Below are 23475 nucleotides of genomic sequence, written 5' to 3' on the forward strand. Positions count from 1 at the left end.
AGCACGCTCAATGGGCTGCAGTGATATTCAGGAATGATCCTTTGAAAAATTCGGGGCGTAAGTAGCTTTTCTCTTCCTATCACCTTCATTCCCCTTTCCCCATTGCCTTCCCCACGGCCGCTGGCATTCATTTTCTGTTTGCCCGTTTTGCTCTTTCCATTTATAATGTTAACTTTTCAATAAAATATTTTAAAGCATAATTCAATTATGAGGAATTATTAGTACATGCCATGATAATAGTTAAATGCAATATAGTATGTATTATAATATACCCTAACATGATAGACTACTGGATATTAACATATTACATATTAGGGTGTATAATTATAAATTATAATAGACAGAGTGCTAGCCTGGGCCAGGTGGGTTGAAATTTTAGCCCCAATTCCTTTTTACAATATGCATTATGATAATATACCCTAACATAATGATATACTCATTAATGTAAATTTATTCTATATTAGGTTTACAATTGTAGTATACTACCTACTACAATTGTAAACCTATTACAGAATACATTAACAATAGATAGAGTGCTAGACTGGACAAGGTGGGTTGAAAGCTTAGTTCCAACGCATTTTTACAATATGTATTATTATAATATACTCTAACATGATATACTAGTTAATATTAACATATTCTATATTAGAATACTACAATTCTATGACTACAATTCTCTAACTGCAATAGACAGAGTGCTAGCCTGGACAAAGTGGGTTGAAAGCTTAGCTCCAACGCATTCTTACACTATGTATCATTATAATATACCCTAACATAATGATACACTATTTAATATTAACATATTCTATATGAGATTGCTACAATTCTCTAACTACAATAGACAGAGTGTTAGTCTGGACAAGGTGGGTTGAAATTTGAGCTCCAACTCATTCTTACACTATGTATCATTATAATATACCCTAACATAGTGATATACCATTTAATATTAACATATTCTGTATTGGGTTGACTAATTACAGTATATAATTACAATAGACAGAGTGCTAGCCCGGACAAGGGCTGGAAAGCTTGGCTCCAGCTGGCTCCTCGCTGTGTCTGTCTCTCCATCTCAGAGCCTGAAGCGGCGATGCGCTTCCGAGAGCCGTCCAGAGCTGGCCTGAGGCCGCGTGGAGAAAGCGCTTTGTTAGGGTTATTCCGAAGCCAGAGACGAGGCGATAACGGCCGCCCCCGTGAGCGTCCGACCCCTCTGCTCACGCACGTGAAGTAGACACGCTCAGGGACCCCCGGCTCTCTTAAAGATTCGGACCAAACATCTGAGCCAACGAAACATTCGTGGGAAATTCTTCCAAAGGCGCGCAGCTCCTCCGCAATCAGCCCAAACTGCCCCCCCGCCCGCCCGCCCCGCCGCGTAAGCCCGTTAGTCCCGGGGATGCCCGAAGAATGTGCTCCGTGCCCGGGCACCTTTGAAGTGGCGCCTTTGATGTGATGGGGGCGCGGGATGCGGAACATCCTTCCCCCTAAATGCTGCTCAGATCGCGCCGCGAAAGCAGCGCCGGCTCAGTCAGGGAGGGGGCCCGAGCTGAAAGGGGGCTGCCCTCAGGGAGCTTAGAGCCCAGCGCTCAGAGCCAAGGGCCTGGGCCGGGGGGCGAAGGGCTCGGGCTAAAATCTTGACTAAGAGGCGGCCTCTTCGTAGTGGCCAGAAACTGGAAGCTGAGCGGATGCCCATCAGTGGGAGAATGGGTGGGTAAATTGTGGTACATGAATGTTATGGAATATTATTGTTCGGTAGGAAATGACCCGCAGGATGATTTCAGAAAGGCCCGGAGAGACTGACAGGAACTGATGCTAAGTGAAGTAAGTAGAACCAAGAGAACACAGCAACAACAATACTTATTTGATGATCACTTCTGATGGACCTGGCCATCTCCAGCAATGAGATGAACCAAATCATTTCCAATGGAGCAGTAATGAACTGAACCAGCTACGCCCAGAGAAAGAACTCTGGGAGATGACTAAAAACCATGACATTGAATTCCCAATCCCTCTATTTTTGCCCGCCTGCATTTTTATTTCCTTCACAGGCTAATTATACAATATTTCAGAGTCCAATTCTTTTTGTACAGCAAAATAACGTTTTGGACATGTATGTTTATTTTGTAGTTAACCTATACTTTAACATATTTAACATGTATTGATCAACCTGCCATCTGGGGAAGGGAGTGGGGGGAAGGAGGGGGAAAATTGGAACAAAAGGATTTGCAATTGTCAATGCTGAAAAATTACCCATGCATATAACTTGTAAATAAAAAGCTATAATAAAAAAAAAAAGAAGAAGAAGAAAAGAGAAAGAAAAATTTGGAATAAAAACTGGAAGTTGAATCTTGAAAATAAAATAAAATCTTGACTAATAAACACTGTATGGTCGGGAGAAATCACTTTTTTTCCTTTATAAGAATTAGATGGTTTTCTATAGTCAAAAATGGATACCGGGACCTGGGAGCAAGGGCGATAGTACAAGGAACTCACCAAACCCAGAATTGTGTCAGCGGTTTGGACATGGGAGGTAGGAGACGATTAATAACTGTGTGATCCAGGCTTCCACCAAATGGGGGAGGGAGCCGCGAGATTAAAAATCCCAATACACTTGGTCAGGTGGGGCTAACCAAGGAGAGCTCCCGAGCTGGTGTAAACGTGGCTGAGCGGGGACAGGTCCCTGCCATCCAGAAAGAAAATAACCAGCAGCGTCCCCTTCTGGTTGCACGGGATAATAATATTTAAAATCGAAAGAGCACATTGAGTCCAAGGGATCTTCATTTGTAATCTCCTACCCACCACCTGGATGGCCCTCGGCAAGTGCCGTGACCCTTCCGTTTCTTCCTCTGCTTAAGGAGAAAGTTGGATGGGCTCAACGAATGGAGCTCTGGACCTAGTTAGGAGGACCTGAGTTCAAATCTCCTTGAGAAGGAAATGGAAAACCACTCTGCTATCAACTCCTTGGGCAGGACTGGCCAGGGGGGAGGGAGGAGGAGGAAGAGGGTCCGAGACTCAGACCCGAGCAACAACTGTGGTGTTATTTAAAGCCATTCAGGGCTTGCTGGAAGAGAGTGAGTTTCCTATCACCAGAGGTCTCCAAACCCAGAATAAGAGGAAGCTGGAAGAGAAGGAAAACTTTATGGCTATTATTCAACTAAAAATAATAATAATAGTGAGAGTAATGATGGCTGTCTCTTATAGGGTGCGTTCTGGGAATATCCCAGAAGCACTCGGTCTTTGGCCAACAGCCGCCTCTGATAACAAAAGCCTGGCTCCTCGAGCTCGAGGGCAGCTCAGCCAAAGGATGATCTCAGGTCCCAGTGGAGCCGAGCCCAAGCTGGGTGGAGGAGAGAAGCAGGGACAAAGCCCTGAGAGTCTGAGGCAGCGCCTCCTGGTTGTTCTAATTTGTACCTCTCTAATCTCTGGAGATTGAGGTTAAGTGGGATTTGTCCAGGGGAGGGTGGAAGCATGTGAGACTTCGGGGAAGAATTGTATGTCCAGGGAAGATGTCCAGGAGTATAAAGATCTCAGCCCAAGAACATCTTTCTCTTTCTCTGTCTGCCTCTCCCTCTCTCTCATCCTCTCTTCCTCTCTTTGTCTCCCCTTCCCTCTCTGTCTTTGTCTCTCTCTCCCTCTCCCTCTCCCTCCCTCTTTCTCTCTGTCTCTCTCTCTCTCTCTCTCTCTCTCTCTCCCTGTCTCTCTCCCTCTCTCTCATCCTCCCTTCCTCTCTTTGTCTCCCCTTCCCTCTCTGTCTTTGTCTCTCTCTCCCTCTCCCTCTCCCTCCCTCTTTCTCTCTGTCTCTCTCTCTCTCTCTCTGTCTCTCTCTCCCTGTCTCTCTCCCTCTCTCTCATCCTCTCTTCCTCTCTTTGTCTCCCCTTCCCTCTCTGTCTTTGTCTCTCTCTCCCTCTCCCTCTCTCTCTCTCTTTCTCTCTGTCTCTCTCTCTCTCTCTCTGTCTCTCTCTCTCTCTCTCTCTCCCTCTCTCTCATCCTCTCTTCCTCTCTTTGTCTCCCCTTCTCTCTCTGTCTTTGTCTCTCTCTCTCTCCCTCTCCCTCTCTCTTTCTCTCTGTCTCTGTCTCTCTGTCTCTGTCTCTCTCTCCCTGTCTCTCTCCCTGTCTCTCATCCTCCCTTCCTCTCTTTGTCTCCCCTTCCCTCTCTGTCTTTGTCTCTCTCAGTCTCTGTCTCTCTCTCCCTCTTTCTGTCTCTCTGTCATTCTCTCTATTGTTCTTTCTCTCCTTTTCTCTCTGTCTGTCTCTGTCTCTGTCTCTCTGTTTCTGTTTCTGTCTCCCTTGACTGTCTGTCTATCTCTTTCTCTCTCTCTCTTTCCCTCTGCTACTCTATCCTTCAGGTCCCTCTGAGAAACTAAACAGGGAAAGTGGTTGGGAACCGACAAGGAGAAACTAATATTGTTTCTTTGCATTTCAATAAGTACTTAAGCCCCCACTGTAGGAGGAATTTCAGGATTTCATTCCAAGCCCTGGGGCCTTTTCTCCTTGAGTTTAAAATCTCACCGGGAAGGAAAATATTCATGTATTCCACTACTTAGGGAATTTTTTCCCATCATTTGGAATTTCCTGCCACAAAGCGTGTCCAAACTCATCCTTCCCCTCCCAACCCTTGCCACTTACCTTTCCACAAGTGGAGGGTCCATTCTCTGAGCTGAAAGGCTTCCTGGACTGGAATACTCTCCGGTCTTTCCGACTGCAGATCTAAGGTTTTTTATCTGTCACATCATCTGGCCGCCTCCAAGTGTAAGCAGATAACAAATGTTTGAGACCGGATTTAAGTGAGGTCCTCCAAACTCAGGTCCACTCTGTGGAGCAGCCCCCCTGCTTCTTGCTTCTGAACTTGACAGCTCCAAAGCTTTTTAATATGCTGTGGGTGTTCTTTAAAAAAAAAAAAAAAAAAAAAATCTACCTACTGGAATCCTACCGAGAGCTACAGAGCTTGGGTAGGGGGAGGCCATTGTAAGCAAGAAACACCTTCCCCCTCAGGCTCTCCCCAAAACGCTTTCTCCTCTGCAGACCTATCAGGGATGAGGAAGAGAGAAGATTCTTTTCCTTACTTTACCCAACTCTAAGGAAATGGTCCTGGCACGGTCAGCCACCCAGATTAGTTTGGGTTTTCTTCCACTAAAAGACAATTCAGAACAGCTTTGTGAGAGCTGATTGTTAAATTCTCTTTACACCATGAAAACCAGCAAAAATCATGGCTTGATCTGTTTTATTGATTTGTCCAGACTTAAGAAAATGACGGAGAAAATGTTAATAATGAAAATTAAATTCAGTGTGTCAAATGGATACTTATTTTGTATTTAATTTGTACTTTAACATATTTAACATGTGTTGGTCAACCTGCCATCTGGGGGAGGGGGTGGAGGGAAGGAAGGGAAAAATTGGAACAAAAGGTTCGGTAATTGTCAGTGCTATAAAATGACCCATGCATGTAGCTTGTAAATAAAAAGCTATATAAAAAAAAGTGTGTCGAGCATAATTACGTTTTGTTCTGTTTTTCCTCTCAGAGAGGCAATAGTTAAATATTTACCAGCACACCGTTGACTATATTCTTCTTGGGGGGTTGGAAGGGGAAAAGAGGGAAGGAATTCAGTCAATCCACAAAAGAGGCTTTTATGAAGGGGCTTCTGTGCGTGGGGCACCAGGTGCTGGGAATGGGGGGGGGGGTGAAAGTGTTAACAGCTTTAAAATAAATTTTCAATAACCCTTTTCAGAATGCAGGATCAGACAGGACACTTGTCGTTCTGGTCTTCCCAGTCCTGCCATGCTGTGTTCAAAGGTCCCCTGCACTTCTGATCTTCTATGTAAATGCCTCCAAACCTTCTCTGTGTCATTGACCTCCTGGCAACCCGGGGAACCCAGGGACCCTCCTCAGCCACGTGTTTGAAATACATAGAACACAAGGATTCCACGTGGAATCGGTTACACTGGAATAGGAAATATTAAAAGCAAATTTTTAAAGCAAAAACACGTTCCTGGGCCCCAAGTGAAGAGCCCCGGCATAAACTGGGTTCTGTTCCCTTAAGGGCACCTTCCGCAGGGGCCATTCTGGGTCAGTGTACTTTGCCACCCTCTGCCGTGACATCCCATTTCTAAAGGTTCCCCTCAATCTCAATATTCTATATCCCGCTCCCTTTCGGCTGATGTTATGTGCTCTCCGAGCTAAGGGTCTTTCAGCTCTTATTAACCTTCTGTGACTTCTAACACAGGTGATATCATTGTTTGACTCCAAAAAACTGCACATCTCTGTAGCTCTCAAAGTACCCCACACAGCGCCAGGGCCTGCTGACCAAAGTCAATATTTGTCCAGTGAATGAAGGAAGGACAACTGGAAACAACAGTTGGCTTCATCAAACATCCCCCTCCCCAGAGCAGGTGACCCCCCCATACTCTAGGGGTGGCCCCTTGGGAACCACCTCATTCCCATCTCCCCATCCCAAGGGAAAAAGAAAGCAGACTGAGTATGAGAAACCCTGCTCCGGTCAAGGAAGGAGGCAACAAAACCGATGGAGGGAAGCTCTTTGTTCCTTTGGCCGACTGCCCTGAGTGACTTCATGTTGCTGAGTGAACTGGGCTAAAGGGGGAGGTTAGACAGGCAGACCGACAGATACAGTCAGTCGAAAAGAGGGTAAGATAGACAGACAGAAAGACACAGACAGAAAAAATAGATAGAAAGATAAGTCAGACAGAAAAAGACAGAAAGATACAGTCAGAACGAAAAATAGACGTAAAGACACAGACAGAAAAAATAGACAGAAAGACAGTAAGATAAAGACAGAAAGACACAGTCAGAAAAAATAGACAGAAAGATACAGTCAGACAGAAAAACAGACAGACAGATACAGTCAGACAAAAAAATAGACAGAAAGATACAGGCAGATAGAAAGATAGACAGAAAAATAGAAATACGTAGTCAGACAAAAAGATGATAAGATAGAAAGACACAGTCAGACAGAAAAATAGACTGACAGAAAGATATATAGTCAGACAGAAAGACACAGTCAGACAGAAAAATAGACAGAAAGATGGTAATATAGACGGAAAGATACAGACATAAAAATACACAGACAGATAGAAAGATATACAGTCAGACAAAAAGGAAGACAGAAAGACGTGGCCAGACAGAAAAATAAATAGACAGATAGACAGGAAGACAGAAAAATAGACAGAAAGATAGAAAGATGGTAATGTAGACAGAAAGATAGAAAGATACAGACATAAAAATACACAGACAGATAGAAAGATATACAGTCAGACAAAAAGAAAGACAGAAAGACGTGGCCAGACAGAAAAATAAACAGACAGATAGACAGGAAGACAGAGAAATAGACAGACAGAAAGACAAACAAACAGGAAAGACAGACAGATAATCAATCAGCTTATTAGTTGATTGGACAGTTTGTCAGTTATTAGTAACATGGTTAATTGGCCAATCAATGGGCCAGTCACCCATTTGGTCGGTCAGTCGGTCAGTCAGTCTATCAGCTAATGTTAGTCAATTGTATGATTGGTCAACGACACCCTCCAGTTATCCAGTCGCTTTGTTAGCTGACCAGTTTCCCATCTGGAGGGTCAAGCGGTCATTTGCTCCTTTAGCAGTCAGCCAGTTTGGCAGGTGGCTGACCAGTTGATTGGTGGTCAATCAGTGGGTCAATCCATCGATCATTCTGTCAGTCGGTGAGCCCATCGGTTGGCTAGTTAACGTGTTAGTCTGTTCTGTTCTTTAGTCAGTGAGACAAGAGTGATTGTGTGTCTGCTGGACGTGGAGAGAGAGTGCAGCGAAGAGAGAAAACGGACAAGGAGCTGATAGTGCGTGAACCTCCATCCTCTAAGATTTTCTCAGCTGATTAAAAACAATTTTCATTCTCTGGAAATGGAGCTGAAATCTGTCGGAGGCCTTGACCTCAAATGCGGGGCTCAGGACAAGGTCTCGGGGGAAAAGGGGGTGAATGTTTCTTTCAAAGGAGGGCAGCAAAGAGCAGCTTCCAGAGAGCAGTGCTCCCCAGTCCCTCCTCTCGGACCCCATTGGGAGCGGGGTGTTCCATTTTAGCAAGGGCAGCGACAAACTGGGATTAGCCCCAAATCTGTGGGATGGAAATGGCCTCAAGGCCCCGTAGTCTCACACTTTACAAAAGAGGAAACTGAGTCCCCAGACAGCAGAAATCAAGAGGGCCGAGAGAGTGAACAGCCTTGGGTTCATTCCATACAAGGACCAGTTGAAGAAAATGAGATGTTTACCCTAAAGAAGTCAGTCAGCAGCCAACAAAGAGCTTATTAAGCACCTATTATGTACTCGGACGGGGATGGCACTAAGTGGGGGGAGGGGGGATACAATAAAAGACAAAAACAGTCTCTATCTTCCCAGAGCTCACTCCAGGGGGACGACAAACATCTGGTCCCATACATATAATATACATAAAAGTGTAAGGGAAAGACAATCTCAGAGGGAAGGCAGAACCAGCCAGAGAGACGAGGGAAGGCCTCCGGGTACAGGGGAGGAGAAAATCCATCCCAGGCATGGGGGGAAGGGGGGCAAAAAAAAGGGATTAAAGTGGGCCATGATCGCTGCCTTTCCCAGAAAGGAGGTTAACCTTCTCTGCTTGGTCTCAGTGGAGAGAATGAGGAAAACATCCACAGAGTAAGGCAAACTCTAACAATCAGAGCCACCACAAAGTGCTCCCCCCAGGGGTCCACGCTCAGATCTACTTTGTACGAGAGGAGCTCCCAGTGCTGGAGGATTCACAGCCTTGGCAGGCCATCCAGCACTAACCCACTTCCCTAATTTCCCCGCTCCCTCCTCTCCGAGGTACAAGTCCATGGAAGCTCCCAGGGCTGAGCAGCATTGAGCCAGGGAAGCTGGGAGGACTCCCCCAAATGTCCAAGTCCTTTATGGCTCAGGCCTCAGGCCCCCCGTCATCCCCCTTCCAACAGGCCACAAAACCACAAAAGGCAGAACATCCACGTTCCCGTGGTACCGCCTGAGCCCCCAATGTGGAATCCATCTTCCTTGGCTCCACTCGCCTTCCCCAGTCCCTGGCAGTCCCATCCATGGGCCGTTCAGTGAGCTCACCATTTATGCAGCTCCTGCTGTATCCAGGGACGGGATGGAGGGAGTCACCCAAACAACTCCGGGGCCAGATTCTGCATGACCTCGTTGCCCGCTCTCGGGCTTGTCTGCTCTAAGGCGGCACCCAAACCTCCGCAGTCCTGCACTCCCAAGAACTCTAGGCCCTAGGGGGTTCTTGCTGGAAGGAGGACCTCCCACGTCCAGCCAGGTCACTCTGCAGAGAAACGTGCGGCCCACAGAGATTGAGGGGCCTTCCCGGGCCATGTGGCTAATAAGTGTCCGAGGCGGGATTTTAACCTGACCACCGCTTCCCTCTGCTGCCTCCCAGGACCCCACACCAGTGGGATGGAGGAGGGAGCTTCAACCTCTCCTCTGAGACAATCATGAGCCCTCCTAGTCCTCAGAACTTTAAGCAAGAAATGGGAAGGGATTATGGGATGTGACCCGGGAGACCCTGAGAGCCATTGAGCCCAAAGACACCCCTTAGATCGGTTCAGAATTGAAGACTAAGGCTCACTGCCCACTTTTATTGTATGGGGGATCTCCTGAGCGCAGTGAATGGGGCCTTTTTCAGGCTCAGCCTTCCCCGTGGCATGGAGTTCTTCACTTATTTTGAGGACTCATAATTTGGAGCTGGAATGGACTTGGAAGGAGGTGGAGTCGAGGCCATCCCTTTCACAGTGGAGGGAATGGAGCTCCAGAGCAGTAAAAGAGACTTGCCCAACATCAGGCCCTAGGGGGTTCTTGCTGAGTGAGCCTTCTGTCCATTACTCAAGGTGGCTAAGCAGGCAGGAGGGGAAAGCCGGGCCTGGGGCTTGCCCAGGACAAATGCCCTGACCCCGATTGTTCTACCCTCCTTCTCAAAGACTAGGGACATCATGAGGGCGATGGCTGACTTGTATGTGAACTGGATTTATTGTGCAAGGTCATCAGCCTCCCCTTCTCCTCCAGTACCTGGAGTCCAGTGGCAAGACGTGTCAAGTTGACCGTCGATGGCCCACCCTGACCCTGAGAGAAATAATCACAGCCCATTCTATGGAGGAGAAGCTGAGGCGGGAGAAGGATGTGTCCTGCCCAAGGTGGTGAGATTCAAAGCCAAAGTCTCTGACTATGAAGTTCTCCCTGTACCACAGTGTCTTCCTCTGATCCTCACGATAAACCTATTTTACAGATGAGCAAACTGAGACCCAGAAAAGTTAAGCCACTCACCCTCTGGATCATGACTGAGTCAACCTAAAATTATTGATTTCAAAGTAGTCAGAGACCTCAAGAGTCAGGGAGTTTAGCCTTTAGAGGAAGAAAGATCACCTCTAATATCCTTGACAAGGGATAATGTAATGGATAGGATGGGAAGGCAAGACAATGGAAAGGAAGTCAAGGGAAAGGAAGAGATCAATGAAATACTTAAAAACCTATTCACAGATGAGAACAAAAGAAAACAGACAAGCTTGAAAATCACATGTTGAATTTGTTCTGATTGAAAGGAAAAGCAAGCTACTATGTAATGGAAATTCAGGAGTTTTTTCCCTAATTTTTTTTCTATTTCTCTTTTGTATCCTACTTTCTCTATGAAAATGCTCAATTTTCATGTTTAAATTCAGAATAAACCATTTTAGATAAAAAGCCAAGTCGCCTTCCAGTTTCTGTTGCAGGTCTTTCAGTTGAAAGGGTCCCTAAAGCTCAAGTCCCACTTTCTACTTTTATACATAAAACTGAATCCCAGGGCTAAGAGAAAGCCTTCCTAAGGTCAAGGTTAAATATCCTCCCCGCCCTCAAACCCATTCTCTCCTAAGGCTGATTATTTCACATTGAAATAGCTCTGATCCTTAAAACGTAAGTTTCTTGTTATAGGCAGCCTCAATTTGACAGGACCCTCCATAATCCATGCTGCTGCCATCACCACCCCACCACCCCCACCCCCGCCTAATCCTTAGGGAAATGAATATAGGACATTATCAGAGCTACCAACCTAGGGTCCCTCTCACTAATTACTGGTAGGTATGGTCAAACAGCCGACAGTGTCTATTGGCTGACCCTGGATATGAACAGTTTCACATTCCAACCAGTCCCCCAGCTGGCCCGTCTCACCAGCTGCCTGTCAAGGGATATAGCACTAGCTCTGCCCTTTCCCATTTCCAGGGAAAAAAAAAGGGGTTCCCTTTTCTGGTCACGATTCCCCTATAAATTATTTTTTCCATTAGAAAGTAAGTTTCATGAGCTGTTCCTTTTTTGTTTATTTTTTCCTTCTCAATAGTATTTTTTCTTTTTTTCAATTATAGCTTTTTATTTATAAGATATATACATGGGTAATCTTTCAGCATTGACAGTTGCAAAACCCTTTGTTCCAATTTTTCCCCTCTTCCCCCCACCCCCTCCCCCAGATGGCCGATTGACCAATACATGTTAAATATGTTAAAGTACAAGTTAAGTACAATATATGTATACATGTCCATACAGTTATTTTGCTGTATAAAAAGAATCGGACTTTGAAATAGTGTACAGTTAGCCTGTGAAGGAAATCAAAAATGCAGATTCTATTCTCCAGCTCGTTTTACAGATGAGGAAACTGAGGCAAACAGGAGGAAGTTATTTGCCCAGGGTCACACAGCTCATAAGCGTCTGCAGTCGGATTTAACTCAGAAAGAGCATATCCACTAGCTGTCCCCACTACTCTCATCTCAAGCCAAAAGAATAAAGGGAAATGGACATGCTAATTTGTTCAGAGTGATTACAAAATGAGATCAGCGCCAGAAGCCAGTCAGCAGCTCTTATTAAGCACCTACTGCGGTCAGGCGCTGTGCTAAGGACCCATCGCTGGGTTATGGGGTCCACGGAGTGGGGCAAGAGCTTTAAAAGCCAATGAGCTAGGAAAGGAACCGTCCCCTCCTTTATGGCCAAGCCTCCCTGGGAGCCCCCTGAGCGTCCATAAGACAGGACCCTTTATACCTACACCTAGATTCATATTCCTTCCTTACCTTCTTCTCCTTTCATTTCACTCCCCTCACCTCTGGCCGCCCCACCCCCACCCCACCTCCAGGACACTCGGGCCAAAAGTTAACAGGGACATCTGGAAAGTGTCTGAGGTGGCAGAATCCACCCCTAGTCAAAACCTTGTCTGACTCGATGGGGCCGTTGCTGGTTCACAGGCTGGATGTTCAGGGGCTGGGAAATTACTCTGAAACCAACTGGTTTGGAGCCGGCCCCTCGTTAACAAGCAAACAAGGAAGAGAGATGGGAGGTTCAGAGGTTAGGACATGGAGGGGAGAACTGCAAAGAGAGGGCCGGGCATGAAAGTATGATTGGAGGGAAGTGAGTGCGAAGAGCTTGGATTTGCGGATTTGGACCGGGAAGTTGGAACCTTAAAGACCCGGCCTGGTCCCCAGGCGGCCACAAACTCTGGCTCGTGGGGGAGCTGCTCTGGGGGGCACAAAAGCATCTCTGTGAGGAGAGAACGCCTGGGTTCTCTCTGAGATTCTCTCGCGCCCCTCCCAAGCTTGCCTCCTTCCCTATGGTTACAAGAAACCGCCCCATTTGGGTCAGAGATGGGAGCCCTCCTACTTCGTTCCAGCTCTCCTCTGTAAATGGGACAATGCTTGGCTCCCACAGCTGTTTGAAGCAAATCTTGGGAAAGGTGCTAGAGCAATCCAGAGCTTTCGAGGAGCCTCGGAACTGAATCGGGAGGGGGATCTTACCCTGATGTCGTCAGACCTCCAACGAGCCCGTGGGGAGCGTTCAAGGGGTGCCGGGACCTTGGCTGGGGGAAATAAATACATTATTTTCCATCTTTCATTGAAATGGGGCATTTCCTTCAATTATGAGTGTAGGCCATAAAGCATTGTAGAATTAGCCTTCCCCAGACTGCCGAAGGGGTCCATGACAAAAGAGAGGGTATTTAGAGCCCCTGATTTAGGGATCTAATGCTCAGGGAAGCCACTGTCAGCCTTAGTTTTGTCATCTGCAAAACGGAGTGGTAATATGCTTCCCACGGTCTCGGGAATAATAGGACGTCACCTATATAAAACACCCGACGAACCTTAAAGGTTACGTAAATGGTAGTTTTTGAGAAGGTGGTTATAGAAGGATGGGAAGAGGAGGAGGGGGAACTTGGGTGCCCATTTATCTTTTTTTATTATAGTTTTTTATTTACAAGATAATGCCTGGGTCATTTTTCAGCATTGACCCTTGCAAACACTTCTGTCCCAGCTTTTCCCCTTTCCCCCCACCCCCTCCCCTAGATGGCAGGTAGTCCAATACATGTTAAATATGTTAAAGTACATCTAAATACAATATATGTGTACATAGTCATACAGCATACATATATGAACAGTTATACAGTTCTATACAGTATATAAATAAATACATATTTATACAGTTGCATCTATATCGGATCTAGAAAGGATCCAGAAAGATCGGATCTAGAAAGAAAGAAAAAAACCCCGAGAAGGAAAACAAAATGCAAGCGGACAATAACAGGAGTGGAAATGCTCCGTTGTGGTCCACACTCGTTTCCCAGAGTGCTTTCTCTGGGTGCAGCTGGTTCTGTTCATCATTGATCCATCGGAACGGATTTGGATCCTCTGATTGCCGGAGAGCCACGTCCGTCGGAATGGATCCTCGGGCAGTATTGTTGTGGGAGTGTGTAAGATCTCCTGGTACCCATTTACCTTACAGAGAATGAGCGGCAGGGGAGAACTTTCTCTCTCTGAGATCCTCCCCCTGCCCTCCCCCCTCCCCATCCTTTCCCACCCCGTGGGGCTTCTCTCCAGGGTGCCCTGGTGACCTTAGTTAGCTCAGACAAGCAGAGCAGAGGGAGGAGGGATTCTAGGATCAGTGAAAGGGCGGGAAAGCGACGCATATAAGGGGCGGCCGGCGGCTCCTGCCCAGGGCTCTGGGCTGAGGCTGCTTGAGCCCGGGAAGATGCTTCTCGTGCTTCTCCTGCAGATGGCCTGGGAAGCCGCGGTGTCCGCGCTCCCGCTGGCGCTGCCCTCCTCGCCGTCCCCCCTGGCTTACATGCTGAGGCTCTACCACGGGCACCAGCCCCGCGCCCACATCGTCCGCAGCCTGCAAGCCCAAGGTAAAGGCGGCTGTGGACTTGGGTGGGGCCGCCGGCCGGGGGTCTCTGCTCTCGGGGAGGGCGGCCTTCTGGGAAGAGGGTCGCTATTAGGAGGGACCTGCCGGGTTTCTGCCGGAGGAAAGGGGGCATCTGTGGCTCCTGAAGGAGCGCCGGGTCCTCGGCGGCTGGGACCCTCAGGGGTCAGGCGGGGTGGGATGGGGTCCCGAGGAGCCCGCGCCTGCGGAGGTGTCTGTTTCGGGGACGTGTGTGTAGGGGGGAGTTCCTGGATTTTGTGTCTCAGTGTCAAGGGTGCCCCAGGGTTCCGAATGCCCGGCACTGAGGGAGCTCAGGCTCTGCGGGTCCCGGGGCCAAGGGAGCAGCTCAGGTTTTGAGGGTGACCTTTCGGGCAGATCGTTCCGCTCGGTGTCACGAGGACCCGGGGTTCGGGCCGTGCTGAGGTCTGTGGTGAACGTTGGGGAGGGGGGGGGATTGCAGGATTTGGGGAGCCCCCCGTACCTTGAGATCCGAGTGTCACTGGGGCTTGGGGTGTCCAAGTTTCGGGGTGCGGAGTGACAGGCTGTGGGACCCACAGAAGAGCACACAGCTACTCACCTCCGTCCCCTCGGCTTCTGGAAAAGTCACCCCCGCTCCACTGACAGGCACCGGAGATAAGTGATGGAGAGGCAGGTAGCCGAGAATCACCTCCCACCCTTAGCCCTGGGGTTAATAGACCCCAATCCACATCCCGCCGCCGCCGGGGGCGGGGCTTCCCCCTTTCCTAATCAAAGGACCCCCCTCCCCCAAGGCCAGACAGCACCGCCCCCGAGGGCTTCCCCCGCAATCCACATCCCCTAATCTGAAAGGAGCCCGAGCGCCCCGCCCCCGGCGTAGCCCTTTGTAAGGGAGGCGGGGACGGGAGAGGGGACAAGGTGAGAACGAGCTCGTTTCCTCTGCCCACTCCACAGGCTCCCTGGGCTGGGGACTGCGGGCCCGAGGGCGGGGAGGGTGAGAAACCGACTGCCCCTGGGGAACCTGCAGTCAGCTGACTAACCAGCCCCAGCTCCCGACTAAGCCCCGTCCTAGCGCGGAACTTCGGCGGGCGTCCCGCCCTCCCAGCCCTTCGCCCCAGCCCTCGGTGGCTGGGACAAGGGGGGAGGAAGAGGGGCAACCTGTCCCGACCTAGCTGTCGACCTTTGGGCCTCAGTTTCCCCAGTTGTAAAACGTGGAGGTTGAGTAAACTGATCTCCCCGGTTTCTTGGAAGAGTAGATGGTTCTAAAATCTGTTTCTAGAGCCAATCCCGACTCAGCATTGGCTCGTAGTCAGCATGCGGTAAGCGCCTACTATGCGCCAGGCATAGAAACAAAGACCCCCTGCTTCTCAGAGCTTGCTGCCCAGCAGTAAGTGGGGGCTGTCGATCTCAGCTCACATCCCCCCCCCCCCTTTTATTTTTATTTTTTACAAGGAAAGGCTTACTGGGCGGGGGCGGGGGTGGGGATATTGGGAAACAATGTAAAAGCAAAAGGCATCAATGTGGCCTTAGAAAAAAGAAACAGAAAGGGAAAAGAAACGCCGGCGTTGCGCGGAGGGCCGCTCTCCGGGCCGGGGCCGAGCTCCCTTTCGGCAGCGACGTTCTCTCTTCCCAAGGCCTCCCCTCCGATGCAGAAAAGTCTGTGACTTATCTAATTCAGCTAATAACGCCTGTCACCTCCGCTAATAACGCCCGTCACCTCCGCTGAGCAGCTCCCCAGGCACTAAATCCTTAACACCCCGGAGATGATAATCAGGAGGCAAGAGCCATTAAGTGAAAGGGGATCTCCACTTGGGAGGGGGAAGAAGGAGGAGGCGGAGCCATCTGTCAGGGGAATAGAAGGCAGGGAATTCAAAGCTCCTTTTCCCCAATCGATTTCTCTCCAACCCTGAGGATTTGCCTCTTAGTCTTTAGCCTGGAATAGAGAGAGCTGCCCTTTTTTCTTCTCCGAGGGGGAAAGAGGGACCCCAACGGTGGGCGACATTAAAACATCAAAATGTGAGACGCCCAAGCTAAGGACAGTGCCAGGGACCTGGACGCAGAGCCTTGACTGCCAGGGTCTAGAAAAGACTGGGAATTGGGAGTCCTGGCCTCAAATCCTGCCTGTAATATTTTTTTTTTCCCATTTTAAGAACAAACAGGATTGGAGAAGAATATAATCTGAGGATACCTTCCAGTTCTAACACTATGAGTATGAGCTGAATAATAGCAACATACATGAAAGCTGTGTGATAATATACATGTACCTTCCTATTCTAACACTATGAATATAAGCTGAATAATAGCAATATATATAAAAGCTGTATGATAACATATATACATATGTATGGAAATTATATATGGTGTTTGGCTTACAAAGGCTCCCTCACCTATTATCTCATTTGGCCCTTCCAACAACTCTGGGAAGTAGATGCTCCAGATTAAGGAACTGGAAACCCAGAGAGAGGCGGACATTTACCCGGGGTCACAAGCTCCTCAGAGTGAGGCAGGCTGGAACCCAAGTCTCCTAACTCCCCTCCCCCCCACTTTGTTCAGTGCTCTGAAATTACTCAAATTTCTCTCCTGTTTTAAGCCCTATTAATCTCTGTCCTCAGAAGCTTGAGAGGAAGCAGGGGCGGTGAATGGTGCCGATGTCTATGTCACTTCTTCACTGTGGTCATATGTACCACAGATGCAGGGGCCCGTGTAAGTGGGCAGATAATTGAATTTTTCAGGCTCACCTCGCCGTTTGTAATGCTGGATGAGACGGTCAGTTACTGCTCTGACTCTATAAGCCTTTGTAGGTAATGCAAATGTAGTCATCGCCATTTAAAAGAAAGAAAGAAACCGAGGCAGGGAGGGGCTTTGACTTGCCTAAAATGACAGAATCAATAGGAGAATCAAGATTTGAAACCAGAGTCCTTGAAACTCCAAATCGAGCAAGGTTTTCCCCCAATTAGGAGGAATGGGATCTCTGTGTGTGTGTGTGTGTGTGTGTGTGTGTGTGTGTGTATCTGTCTGTCTCTCTCACACACACATACACACACACACACCTTTGCCTCTCTGCACACCCCTGAAGTGAACAGTGGGTTTCTGGGAAGGCCGAGCATCCGGCCACTTCCCCAAGCCTGGAGGCCGCCTTCCCCTCACCCATTCATTCCCTTCCCCTTTGCTTTTCCGCACAGATGTGGTGATGGAGGGACAGCACTGGACGTTCGCCTTTGACTTTTCCTTCCTGATCCAAGAGGAGAAGCTGGCGGGCGCCGAGCTCCGGCTGCAGCTGGAGCCCTTGGGAGAGCCTCCGGCGGAGGCCCCGATCTTGGTGGAGATCTTTCACCAGCCGCGCTGGGAGGACGAGGACCAGGCGTCGGCCTGCCCCGAGAGACGCCGGCTGGCTTCCTTTGTGGTCACCGACTCCCAGGTCAGCTTCTCCTCGGACAGCATGGTCCTGAGGGTGACAGAGGCCCTGGCCAGAGGCCTCGAGGCCCTGAGCGGCGCCGAGGACGCGCCGAGCGCGGGCCGGACGGACGCAGCGGGCGGGGAGTGCGGGCACCGGGCCCCGGAACCCCCGGTCTCCGACGTGCAGCTCACGCTGTACTCCAACATGGCGGAGCAGCGAGGGCGGCCGGCCGGCTCCACGCTGCTCTGGGAGGCGGAGAGCTCGTGGAGGGCCAGGGAGGGCCGCGTGTCCCAGGAGAGAGCCAAGAGGAAGCCCCGCCGGCGGAACGGGCTCGCCATCCGGCAGTGCCGGAGGGTCAGGTTCCAAGTGGACTTCAACCTGATCGGCTGGGGCTCGTGGGTGATCTACCCCAAGCAGTACGAGGCCTTCCGCTGTGAGGGAGAGTGTCCCAACCCCATGGAGGAGAGATTCAGCCCCACCAATCACGCCTACATTCAGGTACGGCCCCAGGCAGAGAAGGGGCGGGTGTGAGTGCGCATGTGCGTGTGTGAGTGTAAGTGTGTGATAGTGTGTGTGTGTGTGTGAGAGAGAGAGAGAGAGAGAGAGAGAGAGAGAGAGAGAGAGAGAGAGAGAGAGATAAAAAGGGTGTAAAAACCCCTGGTGGGGCCCCAGCCGAGAGGCCCGAGATTCGGGCCATATTCATCCCTCTTCCTTCCCAAGTTGAGGGTTATGGATCCCTTGAGTTCTGAAAAGTTAACAGGCGTGAGCATTTCCCTCGGTACAGCTCCCACTGAGGGGAAAGAACAGAGAAAAGCAAGGGAAGCGAGCTCAGATGGGCAGAGAGGCAAAGGGAGCCTGTGCTTGTGCTGGTTTTTCAGTCCGACTCTGCGGTCCCTTTGGGGCTTCTTGCAAAGGTGCAGGAGCCGCCACTTCCTCCTCCTGCTCCCGACTGCAGCCGAGGAACTGAAGCAGCCCGGGCTTGCCCAGCACCCAGCCAGCTGCCTCTGAGGCAGACTGGAATTCGGGTATTGCTGATTCCAGGTCCCCCACCCCCTGCACAAAACCGCCCAGCTGCCCATGAGCAGGTGACCCTTTTCTGCTAGGTCAAATGGGATGACCCCTTTGCATAGTGTTTAAATGTCCTCACAAAAACTCTTCCGAGGTAGGCAAGGGGGAGCATTCTTAATCCACATTAGAGATTAAGAAACTGATACTCAAGAATTAGGAAATGACTTGCCCAAGGTCACACAATCCAGCAAATGTTAACCTAGGGCACTAATAGGCTAAGTAACCTTAAAATCACTCACCCGGCTCATGTAGCCAGATGCAAAACTGGAACCCGGACCTAGGTCACCTCGACAGAGGTAGGCCCACAATTCCTTTTCCTGATTTTGGGGATTATACTCCTTTGTAAACTTGCCTCAAAAGACTGTGGGGGAAATGCCTGAACTCTGATGACCCAAAAGGAAATTGCCCCACAGTGGCTCAGTTAGATTGATCTGCAGGCTGGGCACAGATAGCATCATGGTGGGGCTCATTCCAAAAACACGAATGATTTTTCTTTCCTCATTCCGCCTCCCCAAGTGGATACTGCCTCACCGATGTTCCCTTTTCCAGGGAAATGCAAACCCCCACGAAATTTCTGGTAGTGTGGAATAATGAGTAGAAAGCCCAGAAGACCCATACTGACACATACTGGCTCTGTGACCCTGGCTGAGTCCCTCTGAGTATTCTAGGGAACCCTCTAAGACTGTAAGATGCAGAAGGGGTGCTATACATATTGGAAGAAGGAGCTTTTCTCAACTGGGGCTCCCCTGTGTGGATGGAATCAAAGGCCCACGCCCTGTCCCTGCTTCTGACCACATCAGAAGTTGTCTGGGATAAATAAGTTCCATCTCGTTCTGATATACACTGAAACTATAAAATTTATTGCTGAAAAAATATATAAGACCAAAGTCCACAGGCTTTTACAACTCATTAGGTCCTGCTATGATCAACATCAGGTGCCATTCTGACTGGGCCAATATATTCCTGAAATCCAGGCTGTTGACACCTTCCTGCTCCAGAATAAGTGAATCTGTATTGGGAGCTCCTTTAAAAACAATCCTCGCTTTCCCCATTCCTATACCCAGAAACCCTTGCTTTCGCTCCGTTCGGTTTAAGGTAAAGTTCAGTTGTACTCCTGATTGTGTTCGAGCCATGCAATTCTGACCCGCCCTGCCTCTCTCTGCAGAGTTTACTGAAGTTTTACCAGCCCCATCAAGTGCCCTCCACATGCTGCGCTCCTGTGAAGACCAAGGCCCTCAGCATGTTGTACCTGGAAAATGGCAAAGTCCTCCTGGACCATCACAAGGACATGATAGTGGAGGAGTGCGGCTGCCGCTGAAAAGACCCCAGAGACGTTAGAGGGCCATTCAAATCAAATCTCGACTCTGCTGTTAGCGAGGTTCCCCGGGGTGGCGAAGAGGGCCAGGAGGAGAGAATAACATGAGAAGGACTCGGCGCCCACCAGAGTTGAGGTGATTTGAATCTGGCTCGAGAGACAATTTTTGGAAGGAGATAATGGGACACTGGAAGCTCTGGTTGAGGAGCTTGCCCTGTTTCTTCTTCATAAAACAAATGGGTCCGTTCTGATCTCTGAGGCTGGTACTCCAGTGATGCTAGGGCGGGCAAGCGTGCGAGCTGGTCTCTGCTAATTATTTGTATGTATTATTTGTATTTGTATATGTATATATATATATATTATATATCAATAAAACTATTGTTATTCTCCCAGGTGCCTCTGGCATTTCAAGGGAAGAATAAGAATCTTCTCTAGTGGGGTTAGGTATAAGACTGGAAGACGGAAAGGACCTTCACTATGTTGAGGCCACAATCCCCATCTGTCAAAAGGTGACGATGTAGGAATTTCTTCATGTATCTTTTAAGTTTCCAAACAACCCTGGATTTAATCAGCTTTGCCATTCCCTAGCCAGTCTTGGACAGCTCATTTTCCTTCTATAAACCTTAGTTTCCTTATCTGTAAAATGAGAACACTGGATTATTTTCAAGACCTGTCGCCTAAAAGGATGTTTACTGGAAGACAAAGAACCCAATCCCCTCTTTTAAACTTACATGGAGGGAAACTGAGGCCTTGAGAGGTTAAGCGATTTGTCCGGTGTAAGAGCTAATAAATGGCAGAATATGGACTCTACTGTCCGGCTAGAATGAGCTGAGGACAGCAAGGCAATGCGCCTTGTAAGTTTAAGGTAACTTAACTTAATGGCACTTGGAAGTTTTACAAACTGCTCTTTCCTCAAATGCTTTGGGGTATGTTACATAGGATCAAGCATTTCCCCCACTTGATAGATGAAGAAACAAAGACTCAGAAGTGAGGAAGAATATTGCCAGGAAGTGGTGTGATCGGGAAACTGCCCCAGATCTGACTCGTCCTGTCCTTTTCCACTAAATCAGGTTCATTTTTTCCCTGGGTCTTTTAAGCTATATATATATACATGTAAAGAGAGAGATACATACACTATAGATAGTGTGTGTGTGTGTGTGTGTGTGTGTGTGTGTGTGTGTGTGTATTGCTGAGTTAAGTGGAGTTAAGTGATTTGCCCAGGATCATTCAGCCAGGAAGTGTTAAGTGTTTGAGGCTGCATTTGAACTCAGGTCCTCCTGACTCCAGGGCTGGTGCTCTAACCACTGCACCAAGTACCTGCCCCTTTCAAGCTTTATATTATTCCTTTCTGCTGCTTCCCATGGGAGGTGTGTGTTTGTAAAAGCCAATTAGCCCTAGTGGTCTTGCCTGAACCAGACCCTAGTCCCACTGCCAGGTCACAACTGGTCTCAGTTTGGACCAGACTTCATGGAACCATGGTTGAACTCTCTCACAAGTGCCATTTGGCAGTAGCTCCCTACTAGACCCCCCCAGAGTCATTCCCTTTTATCCATTCATGGAAGGGCTGCTGCCCATTTGGATGGAACCACCAAGCTTCCATAAAACCTTTGCATGAGGATCCAGGGCCTTCAATGAACCTAACAGCAGAATAAACCCATAATTCCCCCTGGGGTCTCCAAGAGGCTGGCTGGACTATGTTAATCCGGGAAGATGATACAGAAGAGCAACAGCCCTAGCTGATTAAGGCCTAGAAGGAGAATGGAATTGCATCTGGCTGGCTAGGAGTGAACTCAATACCCCTTCCCCCATCACCAGATCTGATGCAGCCGGTCACCACCTGGACTAGGTGGAGAGGGCTGCCAAGGCCAGAAAGGATTTTGTATTCGATACCACTTGGCTGGGCCAGCCTGAGTCTCTGCTTTGACTTAGCCTGTAGTCAAGAATGCAGGCATCTTGGGGCAGCTAGGTGGTGCAGTGGATAGTGCACCAGACCTGAAGTCAGGAGGACCTGAGTTCAAAATTGACCTCAGACACTTAACACTTCCTACCTGGGTGACCCTGGGCAAGTCACTTAACCCCAATTGCCTCAGCAAAGAATGCAGGCATCTGGATTATTCTCACAAACACTAGACCAAATTATACCTGAACTCAACCACACTTCTCAAATAAAACGTGAAATTCCTGAAAAGGAATTCTACCCTCAAAGCTTTCCCAACTCCCAGGGCCTCCAGAAAAGTATCCTGTGCTAGAGAGGATAATTTAGCAGCCCTGTAAGAGCTGGGAGTTAAAGGTCAGTCTATTTGTGGCCACAGCGAGGAGTCCTGCTGGAAGACCTGCTTTCCAAGGGAACTCAGAGCCTCCAAGATAAGACACAGCTTCATAGAAAGCTGAGAATCCAGCACGGGGATGATACCACACAAAACGAAGACCTGCTCTTGGGTGGGGGGGCGCCCCAAAAGGCTGCAGAGATCACTTGAAACCAATTCCCCTCTTCTCAGCAAAGCTGTTCTCTTACAAAAGTCCTTCTCACTGGCTCAGTAATGGGGGTGGGGGATGGAGGCGAGTTAGGGTCTGCTTCGAGGAGCCACCCTTGTTTTATCTGAGCTGCCAGAGGTTCAAAATGAAATCTAAAGCAAAAGGGCCAAGGAACACAGCGCAGACCCAAGACATTTATTTCTCAGTAACTAGTACCTGGCAAAGGTCTAGAGGAGCTCAGCTGCAGTCTTGGTCCCAAGAGCCATCAGCAGGGCTGAGCAATACCACAGAGTGCTTATTGGGAGGTCTACAGAACAGGTGTGGGGAGAAGGGCGAGAAAGAGAGGGGAGCCGAAAAGGGATAGCCAAGAGTAGCCAAGGTGGGGAGCAATAGAATTCCACCCTGCACCGGGACCACAGGTAGTGCTGCTCTCCCTCTAAGCTCACACTGGCCAGGCAACGCTCTTTTGAGCACAATCTGCTGCTCTGAGGGGGTAAACTTCACCGAGGTCATAAGAGGTGATGCAATATATTCAAGCACTCTACACACATCAGGGTGTCTGGAAAGGGTTCACTTCACCTGCCTGGCTGGCAGCCTAGTTGAGGCTGAAGTCGAGGTCAAATCCCACATTTATGACTGTGATTTGGGGCAAGTTAACATGATCTTGTTGGGTCTGTAAGAGAAGAGAGGAGATAGAAGACATCTAAGTCCCCTCTTCTGGCTCTAAATCCATAATGGAGGCTTAATAATTACTTCCAAAAATGAGTGTGGACCAAACATAATATTTCCACTCTTTCTGTTGTCTGCTTGCATTTTTGTTTTTTCTTCTCGGGTTATTTTTACCTTCTTTCTAAATCCGATCTTTCTTGTGCAACAAGAGAACTGTATAAATATGTATACATATATTGTATTTAACATATACTTTAACATGTTTAACATGTATGGGACTACCTGCCATCTAGAAGAGGCAGTGGGAGGAAGGAAGGGAAAAGTTGGAACAGGTGGTTTTGCAAGGGTCCATGTTGAAAAATTACCCATGCATATATTTTGTATATAAAAAGCCATAATGTTAAAAAAAATTAT

The 23475-nt window shown here is 48.7% G+C and overlaps 1 protein-coding gene across 1 annotated transcript; it reads left to right on the plus strand.

The window, feature by feature from the left end:
* The first annotated feature begins 13820 nt into the window (after positions 1 to 13820).
* NODAL (nodal growth differentiation factor) lies at positions 13821 to 20270 on the plus strand. The gene is made up of 3 exons (XM_031956824.1): positions 13821 to 14147; positions 17320 to 18032; positions 19768 to 20270. Exons 1-3 carry the CDS (start codon positions 13991 to 13993, stop codon positions 19918 to 19920), a joined length of 1023 nt encoding a protein of 340 aa, XP_031812684.1. The 5' UTR covers positions 13821 to 13990; the 3' UTR covers positions 19921 to 20270.
* The last annotated feature ends 3205 nt before the right edge of the window (positions 20271 to 23475 follow it).

The sequence above is a fragment of the Sarcophilus harrisii genome, chromosome 2 (genome assembly GCF_902635505.1).
Source record: "Sarcophilus harrisii chromosome 2, mSarHar1.11, whole genome shotgun sequence".
NCBI classification, from domain to species: Eukaryota; Metazoa; Chordata; class Mammalia; order Dasyuromorphia; family Dasyuridae; genus Sarcophilus; species Sarcophilus harrisii.

Bases quoted from the DNA above. Each gene is read 5' to 3' on its own strand.
- NODAL (XM_031956824.1), top strand. From the start codon at position 13,991: ATGCTTCTCGTGCTTCTCCTGCAGATGGCCTGGGAAGCCGCGGTGTCC. The intron at 14,148-17,319 runs GTAAAGGCGGCT...TTTTCCGCACAG, and splicing joins CCGCAGCCTGCAAGCCCAAG to ATGTGGTGATGGAGGGACAG. The intron at 18,033-19,767 runs GTACGGCCCCAG...CTCTCTCTGCAG, and splicing joins CCAATCACGCCTACATTCAG to AGTTTACTGAAGTTTTACCA.